Source organism: Schistocerca americana, chromosome 5 (assembly GCF_021461395.2).
Source record: "Schistocerca americana isolate TAMUIC-IGC-003095 chromosome 5, iqSchAmer2.1, whole genome shotgun sequence".
NCBI lineage: Eukaryota > Metazoa > Arthropoda > Insecta > Orthoptera > Acrididae > Schistocerca > Schistocerca americana.
This window is the reverse complement of record NC_060123.1, coordinates 188,489,284-188,508,214: the sequence shown is the minus strand read 5'-3', so window position 1 is coordinate 188,508,214 and position 18,931 is coordinate 188,489,284. Positions and strand designations below refer to the sequence as shown.

The following is an 18,931-nucleotide window of genomic DNA, read 5'->3' as shown; positions in this document are numbered from 1 at the left end:
TTTCCTATCCTACATTTTAGATATTATTCCATCCATAAATTTCCATTGTTGCTGTCACCTAATGAAATGATTTACAATACTATCAACATCCAGCTTGTAGAGAACTGAAGTTTTTTACACCTCAGTCAGAAATATTTCTCAAAGTGCTTTGAATTGAGCTACTAGAATGTGTATTAGTTCTCTTGATTCCCAGTATGACCTTACAAGAGCATTGTGTATTCCCTATCCCAAACCTCAAACCCGCCACCACTACCACTTTACCTCCATATTATATATAACTTCAGTGTAATAAAGGAAAACATAGTGCATAGTATTGGCCAGTGTGCTTTGATACCTATTTGATTTGAATTTGTAAGTAAAAGTATAGCATTTCAGAAATTGTTGCCTTCTCTTTTCTCATACAGAAACCGTATTTTGTTGATGCCATGGAAAGGAGTCTCTGGGGTGTAGAAAGAAATGAAAGATGTACATTGTATTTTAGTGAAATACAATACAATGCTAGTATGAACGATAATAATAATAATAATGATGATGATGATGATGATGATGATGATAATATAGCCAAATATATTACCCTCAAGAATCCATATCAAAATATTCTTCGATATAACTGGAGGAGTTACCCAATTCCACCACATTATCCCCAATACATGTGTTCTGTACTGGCATACATTTAATAAATGGGCAACCCTGCATCTGCTGCTTTCTGTAGTAACATGAAGTCTTCATGGCACCTGCATTTTTTTATTATTTCTTTGAGATCACTAATGACAAATGGACAAGAATCCTGATATGTATTGTGAAACAGTTGTCAAAGTAACAAGTTGTTTTCTCCCAGAGATGTAATCATGTTTTCTGCAAATGTGAACGAGACCGGTCATTGAATAATAGAAGCATTGAGTTGTTGGCAGGCACAGACAGAAGAGAAAGAAAACTTGTCAGCTTTCAGAATAAATCCTTTGTTGAGCTAGAGTAAAAATACACACACCCTTGTGCCCCTACACTGTGCCAGCTGGACTGCAGGTGGACTAGGGTAGGGTGGGTAGAGAGAGAATAGCGAGGCAGGAAGAGAGGTTGGGGTGGGCAGCTATTGGGTTGCTGGCAGGAAATACAGGAGGGACTGATGGCAGATGTACGAGCTAGGCATGTGATGTGTGGGTACTGGAGCTGGTGGAATGCTGTGCATGGTGCAGGTGACTTGAAACTGGGAGGGTTGGTGGTACAGACGAAGGGGAAACTGTTGGCTGGATGGTGTCAGGACGGTGGATATTGAGGTCAGAAGGGGTAAATTCTGTCAGGACTTTCCTCCTGTATTTGCTACATATGTAACCGAACTAAAAAACTTTTAAGTCCATTGAATGACTTTTCTAATTCGGGTTAAGATCTATTTGTAATTTTGAACACTAGCAACTTCTTTTATCACATTGTCTGTATAAATTATGGTCTAGTTATTGTGTTTGAATAGGTGATATTTTCTGGTATTTTTGTGGGAGGCACTGAAATATATGTACTCATTCTTGTCAAAATTCAACACTAAAATTTTCCCTGAAACATATATTGATATTTCCAAATATTTTATTGTATGCATATTTGTCATTAACACAGGTACTATTTTTAGTCCTATAATTTTACTATCTGCAAAAAGGGCAAAATGAAGATCTTGTGACAGTAAAATCGAAGGTTCATTAATTCGCATTAAAAACAACAAAGAACTAAAGATAAAACACTGTGCTGCACCATGCCAGATTGCTTCACTTTCAAACTACCTATTGCTCTGTAAACAACTTGAAACTGAAACACACTATTTGTGCAGTACAAAGAGGATAAAAATATACTTTTTTGCCTGTTCCATAGCATTTTAAATTTTGTACGAGGATATGATTTTTTACAGAACCTAAGCTAAGTCACAATATATTTCCACTTGGTAATAATTTATGATAAACAGTTTTCATTACTTAATGCTTTTAAACTGTTTCAGATATTTTTCATGCCGGTGCTAAATCACATCCTTGCGTGTTTCCAAGATGATACAATCCACATCTGGAAACTTGACTGTTATGGAAATTTTGAATGTTTTAAACAAATTGTTCCTGAAATGTGGAAGAGTCATCACATACGTTGTATTGCTTTCACAAGGTAATAATTTTAAGATTATGAAGTAGAACACATACATCTAAGTCACAATTGTTAAAAATGGAAGTTATCTTTTCAGTCATGGAAGAAATAATTATCCAAAGTGAATAAACAGATAGCCATTGTGCAAAAGTGTCATAACATAGTTCTTAGGCTGAGCCTTAAACATTTGGTTTGAAATATAAAAATTTATCACCTGCAATTTTATCTAAAATTACAGCATATGAATTGAGTGTCCAAATGTAAGAGCTGAGTAATCTGAGATAGCAAGGTGAGTAAATAAGGAAACAAAGAAACAAGACTGTGGAAAGAAGGAAAGAAATAAATAGGCTACAGTGGGAAAAGAGACTAGGTAGTAGTAACAGAATGGAATAAGAGGAGTCTCGGAGGGAAAAGACCCAAAGAAAATGTGTCTGAGTTCAATAAGAATGAAACATTGCATGCAAGAAGGGTAAAGATGTGTATCGCATGATCGGTTTGATTGGATGGAAGAGGTTAACAGAAGAAAAAATGCACGTGAGAATTTAAACAATAAATGAATAAATATTGTATGTTGAAAACAAGTAACTCTATGTTCTTACATGAATGAACTTTTTATGCCATTCTCATTCAAATGTGTATGATCATTTATATAGCTTCTGTTTAATTGCAAAACAGTGTATGCTTGCTACACTAATCCAGAATTGTAAAGCCTTTTAATTATCCAGAGGTACTTCCCTCAACAAGCCCAGAGAAGACCATATGATTACTAATTAATTATATGTCCATCCCCCTCTCTTGTAACTCATATTTCTAGGGCTGAATCTATGGGGCAATATTGCACATATTTTACGAACAAATGTTAGAAATGCATGTATAACAAAAATAAATAATAACAAAACTTTAAATTTGGTAATGCAGACTTGCTCGGCAAATTTCATTGGCAAATTCTTCTCGGTTTGTCAGCAGAGTTATGGCATTGTGTTGTTGCAATGTTCTGACAAGTTTCCTAGCGGCCTTCTTCAGATGAAGAGTTGTGCACATGTCCAGTTCACTCATTTAGAGACCCCCCCCCCACAGCTCTTTTTTAGGTACATTTGTGACACACATGGGTGTACGAGCTATTGCAGCCTTTCTTCTTTTCCGGGCTTCCTTACCTTCCCCGTCCTTTTCCTTCCCTGTCCTTATTCCTTTCACTTTGGCTTTTCCTTTCCCTCTCTTGGTGTTCTTCTTTGTTGGCCTGGCTATCCTCCCGACTTCGCTTCATCTTGTGTATTTGGTTTGTTTGCTTTTCCTCCTCTTTTTGGCTTTTCTTTTTTCCTCCCCCTCAGAGGTATGAACTCCATACCTCCATTTGAAATCTGTAGTGTGAGGCAGATGTGGAAGAATTCCCTCCCTAGCATCTTTGGCATAGGCTCCTCTTCCTTTTCCCCTTCCCCCTTTCCCTCCCTCCCCACCAGAGCCCTTTTGCTTCCTTGCTAGGTCACCAACTTGGTAACTAGTTCAGGGGGGCTGTTACGTATCCATCTGGCTGAGCCTCCTGACACCACAGGGATCACACTGCTGGTACCTGTGCCGTGAATGCCTGTGCAAGCCTAGGAGTGGTTGCCCGTCTTTTTGGGCCATTGGAACTTCCAGAAAAGACCGTCCTGCCAGGCAGCCATTGTTGTGGGTGGGTGGTGCCCACTAGGCGAGCCCCTGTTCGGAGTGAATGGTACCAGGGCAGATGTTTGGCACATAAAACATCTTAAATTCTATGGCCACTCTTCTGTGACTGTGTCTCTTCCTAAGAATAGTTCTGTCTCTGTTCCTGTTTCCACCTTCCCAGCCTTACCCTCCTTGGACACCAGACCCACTGGCTTGGGGTGAAACCTGTTCTGCAGTTCCTGGTGTCTACCAGGACTGATGAGGAGACTTTTGCTGCCACCCAATCCTTTTTCTTTGTGGAACACATTGAGGACAAGTTCGGTGAAGTTAAGTCCTTAAGCAAGATGAGATCTGGCTCCTTCCTTATAAAGACAACTTTTGCCAGTCAGGCAGCCTCCCTCAGTGCCTGCGAGAGATATCCCAGTAAACATCACTCCACACAAGTCTCTCAAAATAACACAGGGTGTAATTTTCCATAGGGACCTTCTCCTCCAGTCCGATGACGAACTTAGGGCTAATTTGGAACAGCATGGTGTTTATTTCATCTCGGATGTCCACAGAGGCCCTAAGAAGCCTTGCATGTAGACACTGGCATTTTCATTGTGGCATTTGAGGGGAATACTGTGCCCGAGGAGGTCAAGATAATGGTATATAGATGCGATGTCAAACCATACATTCCACCTCCCATGCATTGCTTGTGTTACCTCAAGTTCAGTCACATGTCTTCACGATGTGATGCCACTCCCATCTGTAGTTACTGTGGGCGCCCCAGTGGTAACAGTGTGTGCCCTCCTCATGTGGGGAGCCCTTGCACCCCACCATCTAACTGTGCAAACTGCTCTGGTCTCCATTCTCCCCACTCACCAGAGTGTCCAGTGTATACAAAGGAAAAAAGATCCCCCCCCCCCAGGATTGTGTGAAGAGGTCTGCTCTTTGGTTCTCACTGATGTCATTAGTGACTGGATCCCCCTTCATACCAACCTGGAAGCAATAGCGATGCAAGTGCAAATGACCCCAGCAATCACCATTTGCAATTCTATCTCCCCCTGGTAGGCCACTTCTTTATGTTGACCTGCATACCTTAATACAGCAACTCCTGCCCCCCTCAGCTCCTCCTCAGGAGCTTCAGTACACACCACCCCATGTGAATGAGTGCCACTTTGATGGGTAGGGGTCTTCCAGTTGACCAACTTATCACAGACTTGTTTCTCTTAATGATGGTTCCACTACCCACTTCAGTGCCACTCACGGCATTTTTCTGCTACTGATCTCCCGATATCCTCCCCTGCTCTTGTAGTTTTCCTACATTGAACACTTGATGATGATCTCTGTGACAGTGACCACTTTCTGGTGATCCTATCATTCTCCTGTTGCCGTCATGCCACCAGGTCTCCGCGTTGGGCATTCTGCAGAGCTAGTTGGCCTTTATATGTGTCTGCTGTGCATTTCAACACCTGTCTCTCGGATTGCATTGACACGGTCGTGCAAGACATCTCTGCCCTCTTCTTCATGCCACTGGCACTAGTATCCCCCTATCCACAGACCCCCCTTGTCATCGACCAGTACCTTGGTGAACCAAGGATAGAGCAGTCACTATCCAGGACCACCGACGGGCGCTGTAATGATTTTGACAACACTCTTCAGAGACCAACCTTATCGCTTTTAAGCATCTCCAAGTTAAGGCTTACTACCTTATTAAGCAGAGTAAAAAGGAATGTTTCCTCCCTGTGGATGTATGCCTCTTCATCACGAGTTTAGTCCAAGCTCCATAAACTTCTGGGCCGTCAGCAACAATTAACTGTCCAGGGTCTCCTCGTACAGGGTGTTCTGCTTACTGATCCATTGGTCCTTGCAAAACACCTTGTGAGACACTTTGCGACAACTTCAGTGTCCTCTTTCTATACTGGTACCTTTCTCGAGCAGACACGCAGACTTGAACAAACCCTCCTCTGTTTCAACACCCACCAAGCCAAATCCTATAATGAACCCTTTACTGATGGGAGTTCTTGCAGGCTTATACCTCTTCCAATGACATGGCCCCAGGCCTGGATTCCATCCACAACCAGATGATCCAACACTTGGACATTACACAGAGGCAACATCTCTTCAGGGTCTTCAACCATATTTAGCGCACAGATGCCTTCCCCTTGTAATGACAAGGCAGTATAGTTATCCCTGTTCTTAAGCCTGGGAAGAATCCAATGTCTCTTAACAGCTACCACCCGATTACCCTGACAAATAGACTTTGTAATCTGCTCGAGAGGATGGCTAGCTTCCAATTAAGTTGGGTGTTCGAATTTTGGGACCTTTTGTCCCCATATCAGTGTGGCTTCTGGGAAGGACACTGTACAACTGGTCATTTCCTCAGATTGCAAACAACAATCATACAGGCTGTTATTAACCGCTGGCTCCTTGTCGCGGTCTTCTTTGACCTACATAAGGCATATGACACAGCTTGACATTGTCATATTTTAGTTACCTCCATGACTTGAGCTTTCATGCCCCCCCCCCCCCCCCCCCCTTTCTGATTTTTAACCGTGACTTTTTGAGTTGGCCCTTCACTCAGCACCCCTCAGGTCCAGGAGAGCGGTATCCCACAAGGTGCTATGTTAAGTGTCATTCTCTTCCTCATTGCTATCAGTGGACTTGTGACCTCTTTTGGGCCTCTCATTATCCCAGCATTGTATGTTGATGATTTTTGCATCTGTTGCAGCTCACACTTGGTAGCATCTGCTGAACATAAACTCCAAGGTGCCATCCGATGGGCTTCTGCATGGACCCTCTCCCATGGCTCCCAGTTTTCTCCCTTCAAAATGAGGGTTATACATTTTTGCCATCAACCCAGTACACCCGATCCAGAACTTTATTTAGGTGATCATCACCTAGATGTAGTAACACATTCCCATTTATTGGACATTATTTTTGATAAAAAGCTGATATGGCTGCCCCATATTTGCCACCTGAAGACTACCTGCATGCAGAAGCTTAATGCTCTCTGCCTCCTGGCACACACACCTTGGGCTGCAGACCATGCAACTCTTCTCCATCTTAATCACATTCTGGTTTTGTCCGGACTAGATTATGGTTGTCACGTTTGTGGCTCCGCAGCTCCTTCCAGTCTGAAACTACTTGACCCTGTTCATCATTATGGGATGTGTCTGGCTGTCGGTGCCTTTCACACTAGTCCTTGCAGAAATGGGGATTTACCCCAACAAATTTGACAGAGCCAACTCATAGTTTCTTACACAATCACCATTTGAAAATTCCCTGACCATCCTGTATTGTATATCCCATGCACCCGTACCCCCCCCCCTCCCCCCCACTCCCCCTGGATAGTGCCTTGCCTACGATTTTGGGCCGACTTATTCCAGGGTCCCAAGATCTCGGTTGCACCTATGATATTCTGGCATCTTGTACAATGCATCCCTGAAGAGTTCCAGGCTGCTATGATCTTCTACACTGATGGTTCTAATGATAGATAAGGTGGGATACTCTTTTACATCTCCTACTGGTGTGGAACACTGTTTACTGCTGGGATCATGTAGTGTCTTCACAGTAGAGCTGCTAGTCATTAACAGGGCCTCCATTTTGTTTGTCAGGCTTTCCTCCACAGCATTTTAGAACGTATTGACTCAATGAGTGGCTTGCAGGCTATAGACTGATGCTACTCTCATCACCCTTTTGTCTCTTCTATCCATGACCTTCTCTCTGCCCTTGCCCTTGCAGCCTACTCTGTTGTTTTCCACTAGGTCCCAAATCATATGGGAATCCCAGGGAACGAACTGGCTGACCGTCTGGCTAGAGAAGCAAATACTTACCCAATTCCCTGTCTTGATCCCAAGTGCAGATATGCAGATTCACATCAAATGTCTCTTTGCCCCAAAGTGGAATGACACCTGGTGCGCCATTGCTCTTCATAATAAGCTCCACACAATCAAGGAGATTACTACAGTTTGGTGCTCTTCCTTCCGATCCTCTCAAAAAGAGTTCACTGTCTTATGCCATCTATGCATCGGTCATACTAGGCTCATCCGTTGTTTTCTCTTGAGTAACAAGCCACCCCCACAATGTGGCTGTGGAGCCAGACTGATGGTACCTGATGTGTAGGAGGAATGTCCCCTTCTTTTGGTCCTTTGTACTAAGTACAATTTCCTAATTGTTTTTAATATTGGGAGACGATTCGTGGGTGGTTGAACTGATCCTCAGTTTCCTATGTGAAAATGGTTTTTATTTTCAGTTAAAAGGTTTTGCCTTGCACCTGCAGCAGGGGCAGGGTGATTGTGGTTGGGGCCTCCTTTTCGTTTTCTCTAGGTCTGGGCCGTATGACCACTTTTTTATCCCTCAGTTTTTCCAGTTTTTGGATTTTGTCCACCCTTTTATGCCTTCTACTGTGTGTGTTTTAACTTCAGACCCTCTATCTTACACAAGTAACTCTGAATTGTTGGATTGACAACCTCACTGTTTAGTCCCATAACCCCCTCAGTCAATCATTTAGAAATGCTGGAGCGCAAACCTTTCTACCAAGAGTCATGCCTCTGGAACAGATGTGTTCATATCAGGTTCGCGATGGAGCTTACTGTTCCTAGACATTCTGGTAAAGAACAACCCATATTATTATTCTCCAATTAAAATTACTTCGTGATTGATGTTTCGGCAGGATGAGTGGTAGGAACCACCCACCATCTTAGTTCTTTCTCGAGCATAGTGTGCTTTCTTTGTTGCCAATTTTGTTGGTTTCATCCAGATTCTTTTGATGCATTGCTGGCTCCATGCCAGCCACACGGCTCCATGCCACTGCAATCTGTCAATTACAAAATAATTTTCTTCGGGTTATAGAAACTCTGATAAAGAAGAACACAGGTGGCACACAGGGTCATTCCATCTGCAGGAAGAAGATGCATATGGATGTGTACCTAAACACCAGTCGCTGCCACCATCCACTGCAATGTAAATGTCTGCTTACCACCATAGTACACATGGTGTGAGCCATGTGTGACAGGGAAAGTCTGTCTATTAAAATACAGCTCCTGCGTGAAACCGTTTGCAACTATGGCTGCCCAGAGACACAAATAAGATGCACTATTCAGCCAAGTATCCAGAGCTGCCAGAATAATGGAGGAGCATAATATAAAAACCATTAAAATCAAGGGTATGCTTAGGCAGCCAAACCCAACTAGGGTTATGGGCACATAGTGTCTATGGCATCAGTTGGGTGTATGATGTGCTGCACGTCAGCCACATACAGTAATGCATCTCACAGTGCTGTTCAGAACATTTGAGGAGTGTTCACGTTGACCAAACCAACAAGTCAACAGTTGTGGACCAGAGCATCACTGAATGACACGTTTGTTTTTGAACACTGGTGCTGTGCCATACCAAAGTGTTCTGGGTTTTGGCCATGATAGAGACACTGAAAATAAGATTACATGAGGATCTCGTCAAAAGAAAAGGAAGCAGTGAGCAGAATAGACAGGCAGCATGAGTACTTGATACCAAGAGACCCCTCCAAACCATTGGGGGTGCTCCCCATACTGCTGGCTGTAACACCTCTCCCAGAGGCGCGAGTTTGTCACATCCTCTGGGCCTCGATAGAGAAGTTCACAGTCCTTTGGCTATAAAGTAATGAACTGGACATGAACCCAACACTTCCCTTGGAAGATGAGGAGTAGAAAACTAGTCAAAAAATTGAGACAGTTGGATGCTATGACTCACCTGGTGACCGAAGATGATTTCATCAGACTTCAAAATTGCTACCAAAGGGAAGATAAAGGCTACAAACTGTATATACCTGAATAATCCTTACATATTTATTCCTGATTTTAAGGACAAAAAACTGTGGTGCGCACATAATTGAAATAAGGTTGGTACTGCTCCACCTCAAACTATAGATGCTGTTATATGATAGCATTGTTGCGGTTTCAGTCTGTGACTTGTCAGTAGTATGTTAGAAGTGAAGTACTAACAATGTGTTAACTTACCATTGATGTGGCTTGTAAACTGAGAGGATTTTATTGAAGCATGCCACCATGAAAGACTCTGAGGACACTTGTCAATTATGGCTACAAGTTCTTGTTATTGCTTGTACATAGCTAAAGGAAAAGTTGTTGAAGAAGCAGAGAACATTGGAAACGGTGCAGCGGGAAGAAAATATGGTGTGAGCGAGGGTTGTATTTGCGACTGGAGGCTTCAGGAAATGAACGGTGTTCACCAGGCATTTTGCAGCCAAAAAGTGAAGCATCCGGATCTTGAAAAAATGCTCTGTTGTTATATAGATGAAAAGCAACAATATGGATGGATGGTGGGGAGTGAAATATGCCAACTCAATGCTTTAGCTATAGCTAAAGAACTAGGCATCACTGGTTTCCAAGTTAGCTTGGGCAGGCTATCAAGAATTATCAGTTGAAATGGGTTAGGAGTCCAGAGGAAAACTATCATCACTCAATGCCTTTCAGCTGACCATAAGGAAAAGAGAGTGAATTTTCATTGCTAAGTGACAAATTTGTGCCGCAAACATTCCTATATATTACCGCAAATTGGTAATGTGGATCAAACTCCAGTGTATTTTTAGATACTACTTGACAATACTGTGAACAAGAAAGGGGAGTCCAGCATCATAATGTGAACCTGCAGAGAGAGAGAGAGAGAGAGAGAGAGAGAGAGAGAGAGAGAGAGATAGAGAGAGGGGGGGGGGGGGATGGGGATAGTTGAGGCAGATCATTCATATGATGAAAGAGCGAAATTGATGAGGTAGATGTAACATTCAAAACTTAAGTAAGCAAGTAATCATAGTGTAATGCTCAATGGAGATATGTTGGGACAGAACAACCCAGAAACTTTCCCCCTTGTTTTGCCCTTTGTATGTCCTTTTGACAGGCAGTGTTGTGTGGCTTTAATGTCTTGTAAAATTTCAAAAAAGTCTTATTACTGTCTTGAGCTGCTGGTAAAATACTTTATTTATACAAACAGTTTCAGTTGTCTGATCACCATCATGTTCATAAAAACATTCACAGCAAAATAGAAAATCTTGATTGTCAGGTGATAAAACCATGAATAACACACTGTTATCATACTGTAATACGGATACCATTGTCAGTCTATAAAAACTGTGCTAGGGAGTGTACTCATTCAAGTTAAAACTTGGTAAGAATACACAGCCTGGCACAGTTTTTATAGAGTGATGATTTAATTTATATTACTGTATGACAATTTGCCTGATGATAATGATTTTATATTTTGCCTAAAATGGTGCTATGAATGTTTTTATGAACTTGATGATGGTCAGACAACTAAAACTGGTTGTATAAATAAAGTATGTTCCATTTCTCTGTAAAACTTCTGTAATTTTTGTTTCATTCATTGGCATCAGACTTCACTAACAATATTTGTTTAGCACAACAAAAAGAATTAAATGGAAAATGTGCAGTCCATTGGGATGTCTTTAGTGAGAGATGTAGCATGCCTGTCAGCAGTAGGAATGATGATAGTTATTTGATGTATAATAAGAAGAGATTTTCCAAAATTAAACTATGGTTGTAGGAAGAACAAAAATTTTTCTATGTATTAGGTGTGAACAAACAAATGCTAATTTAAGGTGGCACAAAAATGCAGTTCTGTTGACATCCTCGTTTTTACTTATCATTAGCAGAATAGTATTCTTTTTTAAAATTATAGTGTATTGTGGCATGGAGAGCTGCATCAAACCAGTCTCAGGACTGAAGACCACAACAACAGTGTATTGTGCTATACAGCAGCTTACTAGTTTCACTTTTTGAAAACCTATTTCCATCGAAATTCACAGGAATGGGCGTGCTATGGTAATTGGTTGCCAGTCACAAACAATGACAGTTATTTCCTTGGACAGCTGGGCTATAACAAAGGTCATTCAACTTCCAAAGACTATACCAGGTGTGAGACGCATTGAATTTTTGCCACAACAATTTGATGGAGGCTGCAATAAGGTAAGGTTTACAGAACACCTTTCAGTATTACTATCTTACGTGAATTCTGGCCTGCCTTTTGTGCAAACAACTAATCTATTTTACAGCCCTAAGATATTCTGCAGCTGCATATACTCCAAAAGTCATGTTATGGATTTGGTGGAAGATACTTTTGGTGTCACTGTCTATTTACCCCTTCACTGTTTCATTTACAGGTGGCAAATGGGAAAAATGATTGTCAGTAAATCTTTATATTAGCTCTGATTTTCTCAGATTTTCTCGTTCTGATCATTTCATGAGACATATGTGGGAGGGAGTAATATGTTGCCCAGCTCTCCCCAGAACATACTGTTTTTGGAATTTCAATAGCAAACCTTTCCATGGTGCACAACATCTCTCTTGCTATTTCTGCCATTGGATTTTGGTGAAGATTTCTGTTATGCTCTCACACTGACTAAATGATCTTGTGACTGAGTGTACACTCTCCATTAGATCTTCCTTGTCTCCAACATTGTGAGGGCCCCAGACTGTTGAGCAATACTCAGAAATCAGTTGAACGAGTGTTTTGTAAGGTTCTTCGTTTATGGGTGAATAAGCTTTCCTTAAGATTCTTCCAAAGGTTCTCATCCAGCACCTCTGCTTCCTACAATTTGTTTTATGTGGTCATTCACTTTAGTTTGCTTCAGATGGTTGCTCTTACATATTTTGAGGTGGTTACTATTTACAGTGATTTGCTGCCAATAATGTAATCATACAGTAGTTGAATTTTTTGTCTTTGCACATTGTATTACATTTATTTATTTTCAAGGTCAACTGCCAATCCTACATGAATCACTGATCCTCTGGAGGTCTCTCTGCAATACACTACAGTCATCTAACAATGTATTACCTTTGCATATACCAATTCCGTTCAGTTAAGAATGACTTGTTGAGCTCTATCTGTAAAGAAGTCACAAATCTTGTCCCATACTTGTTTGGCTCATATTTTATCCACTAAATGACAATGCAGCGCTCTATAAAATGCCTTCCTAAAGTCAAGGAACATGGCTTTGACCTGGATGTCTTTGTTTACAGCACTTAGAATTTCTAGGAGGAACAGAGTGAGCTTAGTTTCCCAAGATGCATGTTGATTTCTATAGAGGAGATTTTCATTCCCCAGAAACCTCAAAATACGTGAGCAAAACCATCCTCTATGATCCTGTTACAGATCGACATCCGCAGTATAAACCTATAATTATTTGCATGTTTCCTATGACCTGGTTTGAAAATGGGAATGACTAGGTATGTTCTGTTGCTCCAGTGAACTAAAACTAGAAGAGCTGCATTTTATTTCACTTAATCTCTTTAGAATATAACACTTCTTACTTTGGTCCAGATGCCTCTTGCACTGTTAAACAATTGTTGTTGCTTTTCTGTTCTGCGATCGCTTATCTCGATGTCCACAATTTTGGCATTTGTGCATTGATTAAAAGCAGAACTATATTACTATAATTTATGCACTAGAATGTTTGGTTCTGTATGGCCTTGTGTACATTATCATACAGAAGGTCCTAAAGAACTTAATGTTGTAAAGAATAAGACCTGAACAGAAGATAATGACACACATGTGCTCATACATGTTGGGCAGTAAAAATATTAGTTTGGCTGACAATAGACAGTATTGAAATGCCTAATTTAGATTGCAAACACAGCTTTAAAATCACATGAAGATGAGAATTATTGTTGTTTATACAAGCATATGTTTCATTGTTAATCAGAGATAAAGAATTGAAATGTTCTTAAAAGTAAATAAATGAAACCGTATTCACTATTAGCTGTCCGATCAAGTCCTCACGTGTTACCACTGTCACATCTGATTGCAGAGATCCAAACGTGATGAGCCATGAGAGCAGAGCAGGGTGGGGAAGATGTTGTAATGATGCCTGTAGGATTGTGGTTTGGCTGTTAGTTGCATATGGAGGCTGCAGTATGAGGGGCGGGTGGTGGGGGGGGGGGGGGAGGCTAGAGGAGCACAGAAGAGGAAAGACTGTCCAGGTGTACTTGGGGGAGGGGGGGGGAGGGAATAATAGGGGTGTGTCAGGCTGGAGTGGGAGTAAGAAAGAGGATGAGGCAGTTGGGGATAGGGACTAGTGTAGGTCACCCTATGAAAGTTACAGGAACTAAGGATATTTTGTAGGGAGAGTGCTCACCTGCACAATTTAGAAAAGCTGGTGTTGGTGGAAAGAATACAGATGGTACATGCGGTGAAGCAGTTATTGAAGTCAAGTAAACCATGTTGTGTGACATGCCTAGCAATTGAGTGGGCCCGCTGTCTCTTGGCCACAGTTTGATGGTGGCCGTTCATGTGTACAGCTAACTTATTGGTGGTCATGAACCTGTAGAAAGCCACACAGTGTTTGTAGCTAAGTCAGTAGGCCACGTGGCTGGTTTCACAGGTGGCTGTAGCTTTGATGGCATATGTGATATCTGTGACAGGTTGGGAGAAGGTGGCAGGGGGAGGATTTGTAGGCAAATGTTTTGTATCTGGGTCTGTTACAGGGATTTGAGCCCTTTAACAAGGGGTTAGGAGCAGGGATGGACAAGGAGATTTCTTAGGTTGGGTGGGCAGTGGGATATGGCTGTGAAACAGGTGGGGAGAGGATATTTCTCATTTCAGGACAGGCGAGAAGGACTCAGAACCTTGATGGAGAATGTGATTCAGTTGTTCCAGTCCTGTGTGCTACTGAGCCACAAGGGGGTCACTTCTTTGTGCCCAGTCATTGAGTATGTAGGGAATGGTAGGTGACTGGAAAGACAGTGTGTGGAAGATCGGTTTCTGGATAAGGAAGATCAATTTCTGGATAAGGTTGGGAGGGTAAATTCAGACTTTGAAGGCCTCAGCGAGGCCCTCAATATATCTAGAGAGGGACTATTCATCATTGCAGATGCAATGATGGGAGACTAGGCAATATGGAAGGGACATCTTTGTATGGAATGGGTGGCAGCTGTCGAACTGGAGGTATTTTTGGTGGTTGGTAAGTTTGGTGTGGACGGAACTACTGATTTAGCCATTATTGAAGTAGAATGAAAGTGGAAGATGGTGGCTTGCTGGGTTGAGGAGGGCCACATGAAGTGAAGTGAATAGGGGAGAAGGTGTGGAGGTTCTGGAGGAATGCGGATTGGGTGTCCTCACCCTTTGTCCAGATCACAAAAGTGTCATCATTAAATCTGGGCTAGATGCGGGGTTTGAAATTCTGGGCGGTTAGGAAGGATTCCTCTAGATGGCCCATGCATAGGTTGGCATTGGATATTGCCATGTGGGTGCCCATTGTCATACCATGGAGTTTTTGTTGATGATACCTACAGAAGAGAAGTAATTGTAGGTGAGAATATAATTGTTCATGGTGACCAGGAAGAAGATTGTAGATTTGGAAGCAATCAGACATTGGGAAAGCTAGTTTTCAGCATCAGCAAGGCTGTGGGCATGGTGGACATTAGTGTAGATGCAGGTGGCATCAGCTGTGCCGAATAGGGTGTCAGGTGGTAAAGGGACAGGAAATGTTGAGAGTTGGTAGAGGAAGTTGTTGGGAGCAAGTAGGTAGGTTACAGGTAATAAATTGCAGGTGCAGTTCGACAAGGACAAGAGATTCTCTCTGTGGTCACAAGGAATCCAGCCGCAAAGGGGCATCTTTCGTGATCAGGTGTATGTATTTTAGAAAGCATGTAGAAGGTAGGAGTCTGTTGAGTAGTGAAATAGGTTCAGGAGAGAGGTTCTGAGATGGACCTAGCGATTTGAGGAAGACTGGAGATCATGCTGGATTTCTGGAATGGAGTGACAATAGAGCCTCTCAACCAGCTAACCTCTGCAGTTCATAACCACAGTGATGGAGCATTTGTCCGCAGGAAGGATTATTTCTGTGGTGGATTGTAGTTGGTTCTGCAGATGTGAGATTAGTTGCAATGTGGAGGGATTTGGGGTATGATGGTGACGCAGTGTTTGAGCTAAGGCTATTATCAGATGATGATTGAGGCGGAGTGAGGTTGTATCATGGTTAGACAGAGGAATAAATTGAGTAAGGCGGGGTCAATATTTGTTGGTGGTTAAAAATAGTTTCCACTGTAGGTTCCAGGAGAAGGAGAAAAGGTCTTTAGCAAGCCTAGTATGACAGAATTTGGGTGAGGGGAAAGGGCGAGACGTTTGGAGAGGTCTGATTTTTCTTTGGATGGTCTGTTTAGGCTGCAGGTTGTGTAGGGTGGCAGGGATTGCTGGCTATGAGGGTATAACCCTCCTACCTCTCTGGCTAACTGTGCTTTTCTATATGACACCTAAAGCCCCTAATCTATGGGGAAAAGGCATCTACTCCGAAGAATAATGCAACACTGAGAGAAGTAGATGAAGTTATAACCGAATCACTACTGCTCAGTACTTTAGCAATGACGATTAGAAACAAAGTTTGGTTAACTTTAAATATTTTTATTATGTAAACTAATTTTTAATTAACAGTAGTTAATGGAAAATTTGGAAAAAAAGATTTCCAAAGTATGTCATTAATGAAAACGACCAATAGTCATCAGTTCCTCACCAGAACAAGAATAATTAAATTGGAACTGAACTTCATACTCGTAAGCAACCATATGTAATAATAGTTAGTTGCGTCACAATGTAGGAAGAGTACCTAATGCCACTTTCAAGTACTTCGCACCACAGATGTCACAGTAGTCAGATAATAATCAAATAGAAAACACGTACAACGTATTATGTTAATTTTCAAAGATCAGTTAAAATAAGATTGCTTACTGGCTGTGGACAGAAACTTTTTGTTTGTTATTCATTGTAATACTGACTGTCGTAATTATAGCAAGCAGAAAGATTGTTTGAAGTTCCTCATTCGTAAGGACTGTCATTTACCTAGCAGTTGCTCTGATATTTCTTTGTAATAAAAGTTATAAATTATGCCACAAGCTATAAATTAGAAATTTTGCTTTGACAGTGAATTTCAGTGTCCAGGCTACATAAAATTTTATCATCAACTTTTTATTATTGGAGCTAATCTATTTTTAGCAAATGAATTAATACTGGCTTTTGCATCATTCTATTTCTGACACTATTCATACATCAGCCAAAGATTTTATTATTACGGAATTGTCCAAAAGTTGGAAAAATTATGTTTTGATAATCTAATAAATTAATGTTAACTTCATTTTCAATTCATTTTCTGATTATCTCGGTTTGCACAAAGGGATGGGATGGATACTGCTTGGATAATGATTTAGGAAAATTATTTATGTGACAATACACATGAAAACAATGTTGTTGAAGCCATAAAATTCCCTATTACGCATCTAGTTATAAAAAGTCTAGATTTTACTTCACCTTATGATGCCGTTGGTTTATCAAATGGCCTCATTTAGGGGTAAAATATAGGGCACATGTTGATCTTCTTGGTTGGTTGGTTGATTTAAAAAAGGGGGGGGGGGGGGGGGGGGAGGGACCAAACTACGAGATCATTGGTCAGATTATCTTACCATACCATACATCTACATCTACATCTATACTCCGCGAGCCACCTTACGGTGTGTGGCGGAGGGTACTTATTGTACCACTATCTGATCCCCCCTTCCCTGTTCCATTCACGAATTGTGCGTGGGAAGAACGACTGCTTGTAAGTCTCCGTATTTGCTCTAATTTCTCGGATCTTTTCGTTGTGATCATTATGCGAGATATATGTGGGCGGTAGTAATATGTTGCCCATCTCTTCCCGGAATGTGCTCTCTCGTAATTTCGATAATAAACCTCTCCGTATTGCGTAACGCCTTTCTTGAAGTGTCCACCACAGGAGCTTGTTCAGCATCTCCGTAACGCTCTCGCGCTGACTAAATGTCCCCATGACGAATCGCGCTGCTTTTCGCTGGATCATGTCTATCTCTTCTATTAATCCAACCTGGTAAGGGTCCCATACTGATGAGCAATACTCAAGAATCGGACGAACAAGCGTTTTGTAAGCTACTTCTTTCGTCGATGAGTCACATTTTCTTAGAATTCTTCCTATGAATCTCAACCTGGCGCCTGCTTTTCCCACTATTTGTTTTATGTGATCATTCCACTTCAGATCGCTCCAGATAGTAACTCCTAAGTATTTTACGGTCGTTACCGCTTCCAATGATTTACCACCTATGGCATAATCGTACTGGAATGGATTTCTGCCCCTATGTATGCGCATTATATTACATTTATCTACGTTTAGGGAAAGCTGCCAGCTGTCGCACCATGCATTAATCCTCTGCAGGTCCTCCTGGAGTACGTACGAGTCTTCTGATGTTGCTACTTTCTTGTAGACAACCGTGTCATCTGCAAATAGCCTCACGGAGCTACCGATGTTGTCAACTAAGTCATTTATGTATATTGTAAACAATAAAGGTCCTATCACGCTTCCCTGCGGTACTCCCGAAATTACCTCTACATCTGCAGATTTTGAACCGTTAAGAATGACATGTTTTGTTCTTTCTTCTAGGAAATCCTGAATCCAATCACAAACCTGGTCCGATATTCCGTAAGCTCGTATTTTTTTCACTAAACGTAAGTGCGGAACCGTATCAGATGCCTTCCTGAAGTCCAGGAATACGGCATCAATCTGCTCGCCAGTGTCTACGGCACTGTGAATTTCTTGGGCAAATAGGGCGAGCTGAGTTTCACATGATCTCTGTTTGCGGAATCCATGTTGGTTATGATGAAGGAGATTTGTATTATCTAAGAACGTCATAATACGAGAACACAAAACATGTTCCATTATTCTACAACAGATTGACGTAAGCGAAATAGGCCTATAATTATTCGCATCTGATTTATGACCCTTCTTGAAAATGGGAACGACCTGCGCTTTCTTCCAGTCGCTAGGTACTTTACGTTCTTCCAGCGATCTACGATAAATTGCTGATAGAAAGGGGGCAAGTTCTTTAGCATAATCACTGTAGAATCTTAAGGGTATCTCGTCTGGTCCGGATGCTTTTCCGCTACTAAGTGATAGCAGTTGTTTTTCAATTCCGATATCGTTTATTTCAATATTTTCCATTTTGGCGTCCGTGCGACGGCTGAAGTCAGGGACCTTGTTACGATTTTCCGCAGTGAAACAGTTTCGGAACACTGAATTCAGTATTTCTGCCTTTCTTCGGTCGTCCTCTGTTTCGGTGCCATCGTGGTCAACGAGTGACTGAATAGGGGATTTAGAACCACTTACCGATTTTACATATGACCAAAA

At 41.6% G+C, this 18,931-nt stretch overlaps 1 protein-coding gene across 4 annotated transcripts in view; it reads left to right on the top strand.

Moving 5' to 3' along the window:
* Positions 1-18,931, top strand: part of LOC124615314 (TBC1 domain family member 31) — a 282,280-nt gene that overhangs the window by 73,430 nt on the left and 189,919 nt on the right. For all 4 annotated transcript variants that reach the window (XM_047143109.1, XM_047143107.1, XM_047143108.1 and 1 more), the window contains exons 6-7: positions 1,979-2,136; positions 11,558-11,717. In XM_047143109.1, the coding sequence (XP_046999065.1) occupies positions 1,979-2,136; positions 11,558-11,717 (318 nt within the window). The remainder of the gene's footprint in view (positions 1-1,978; positions 2,137-11,557; positions 11,718-18,931) is intronic.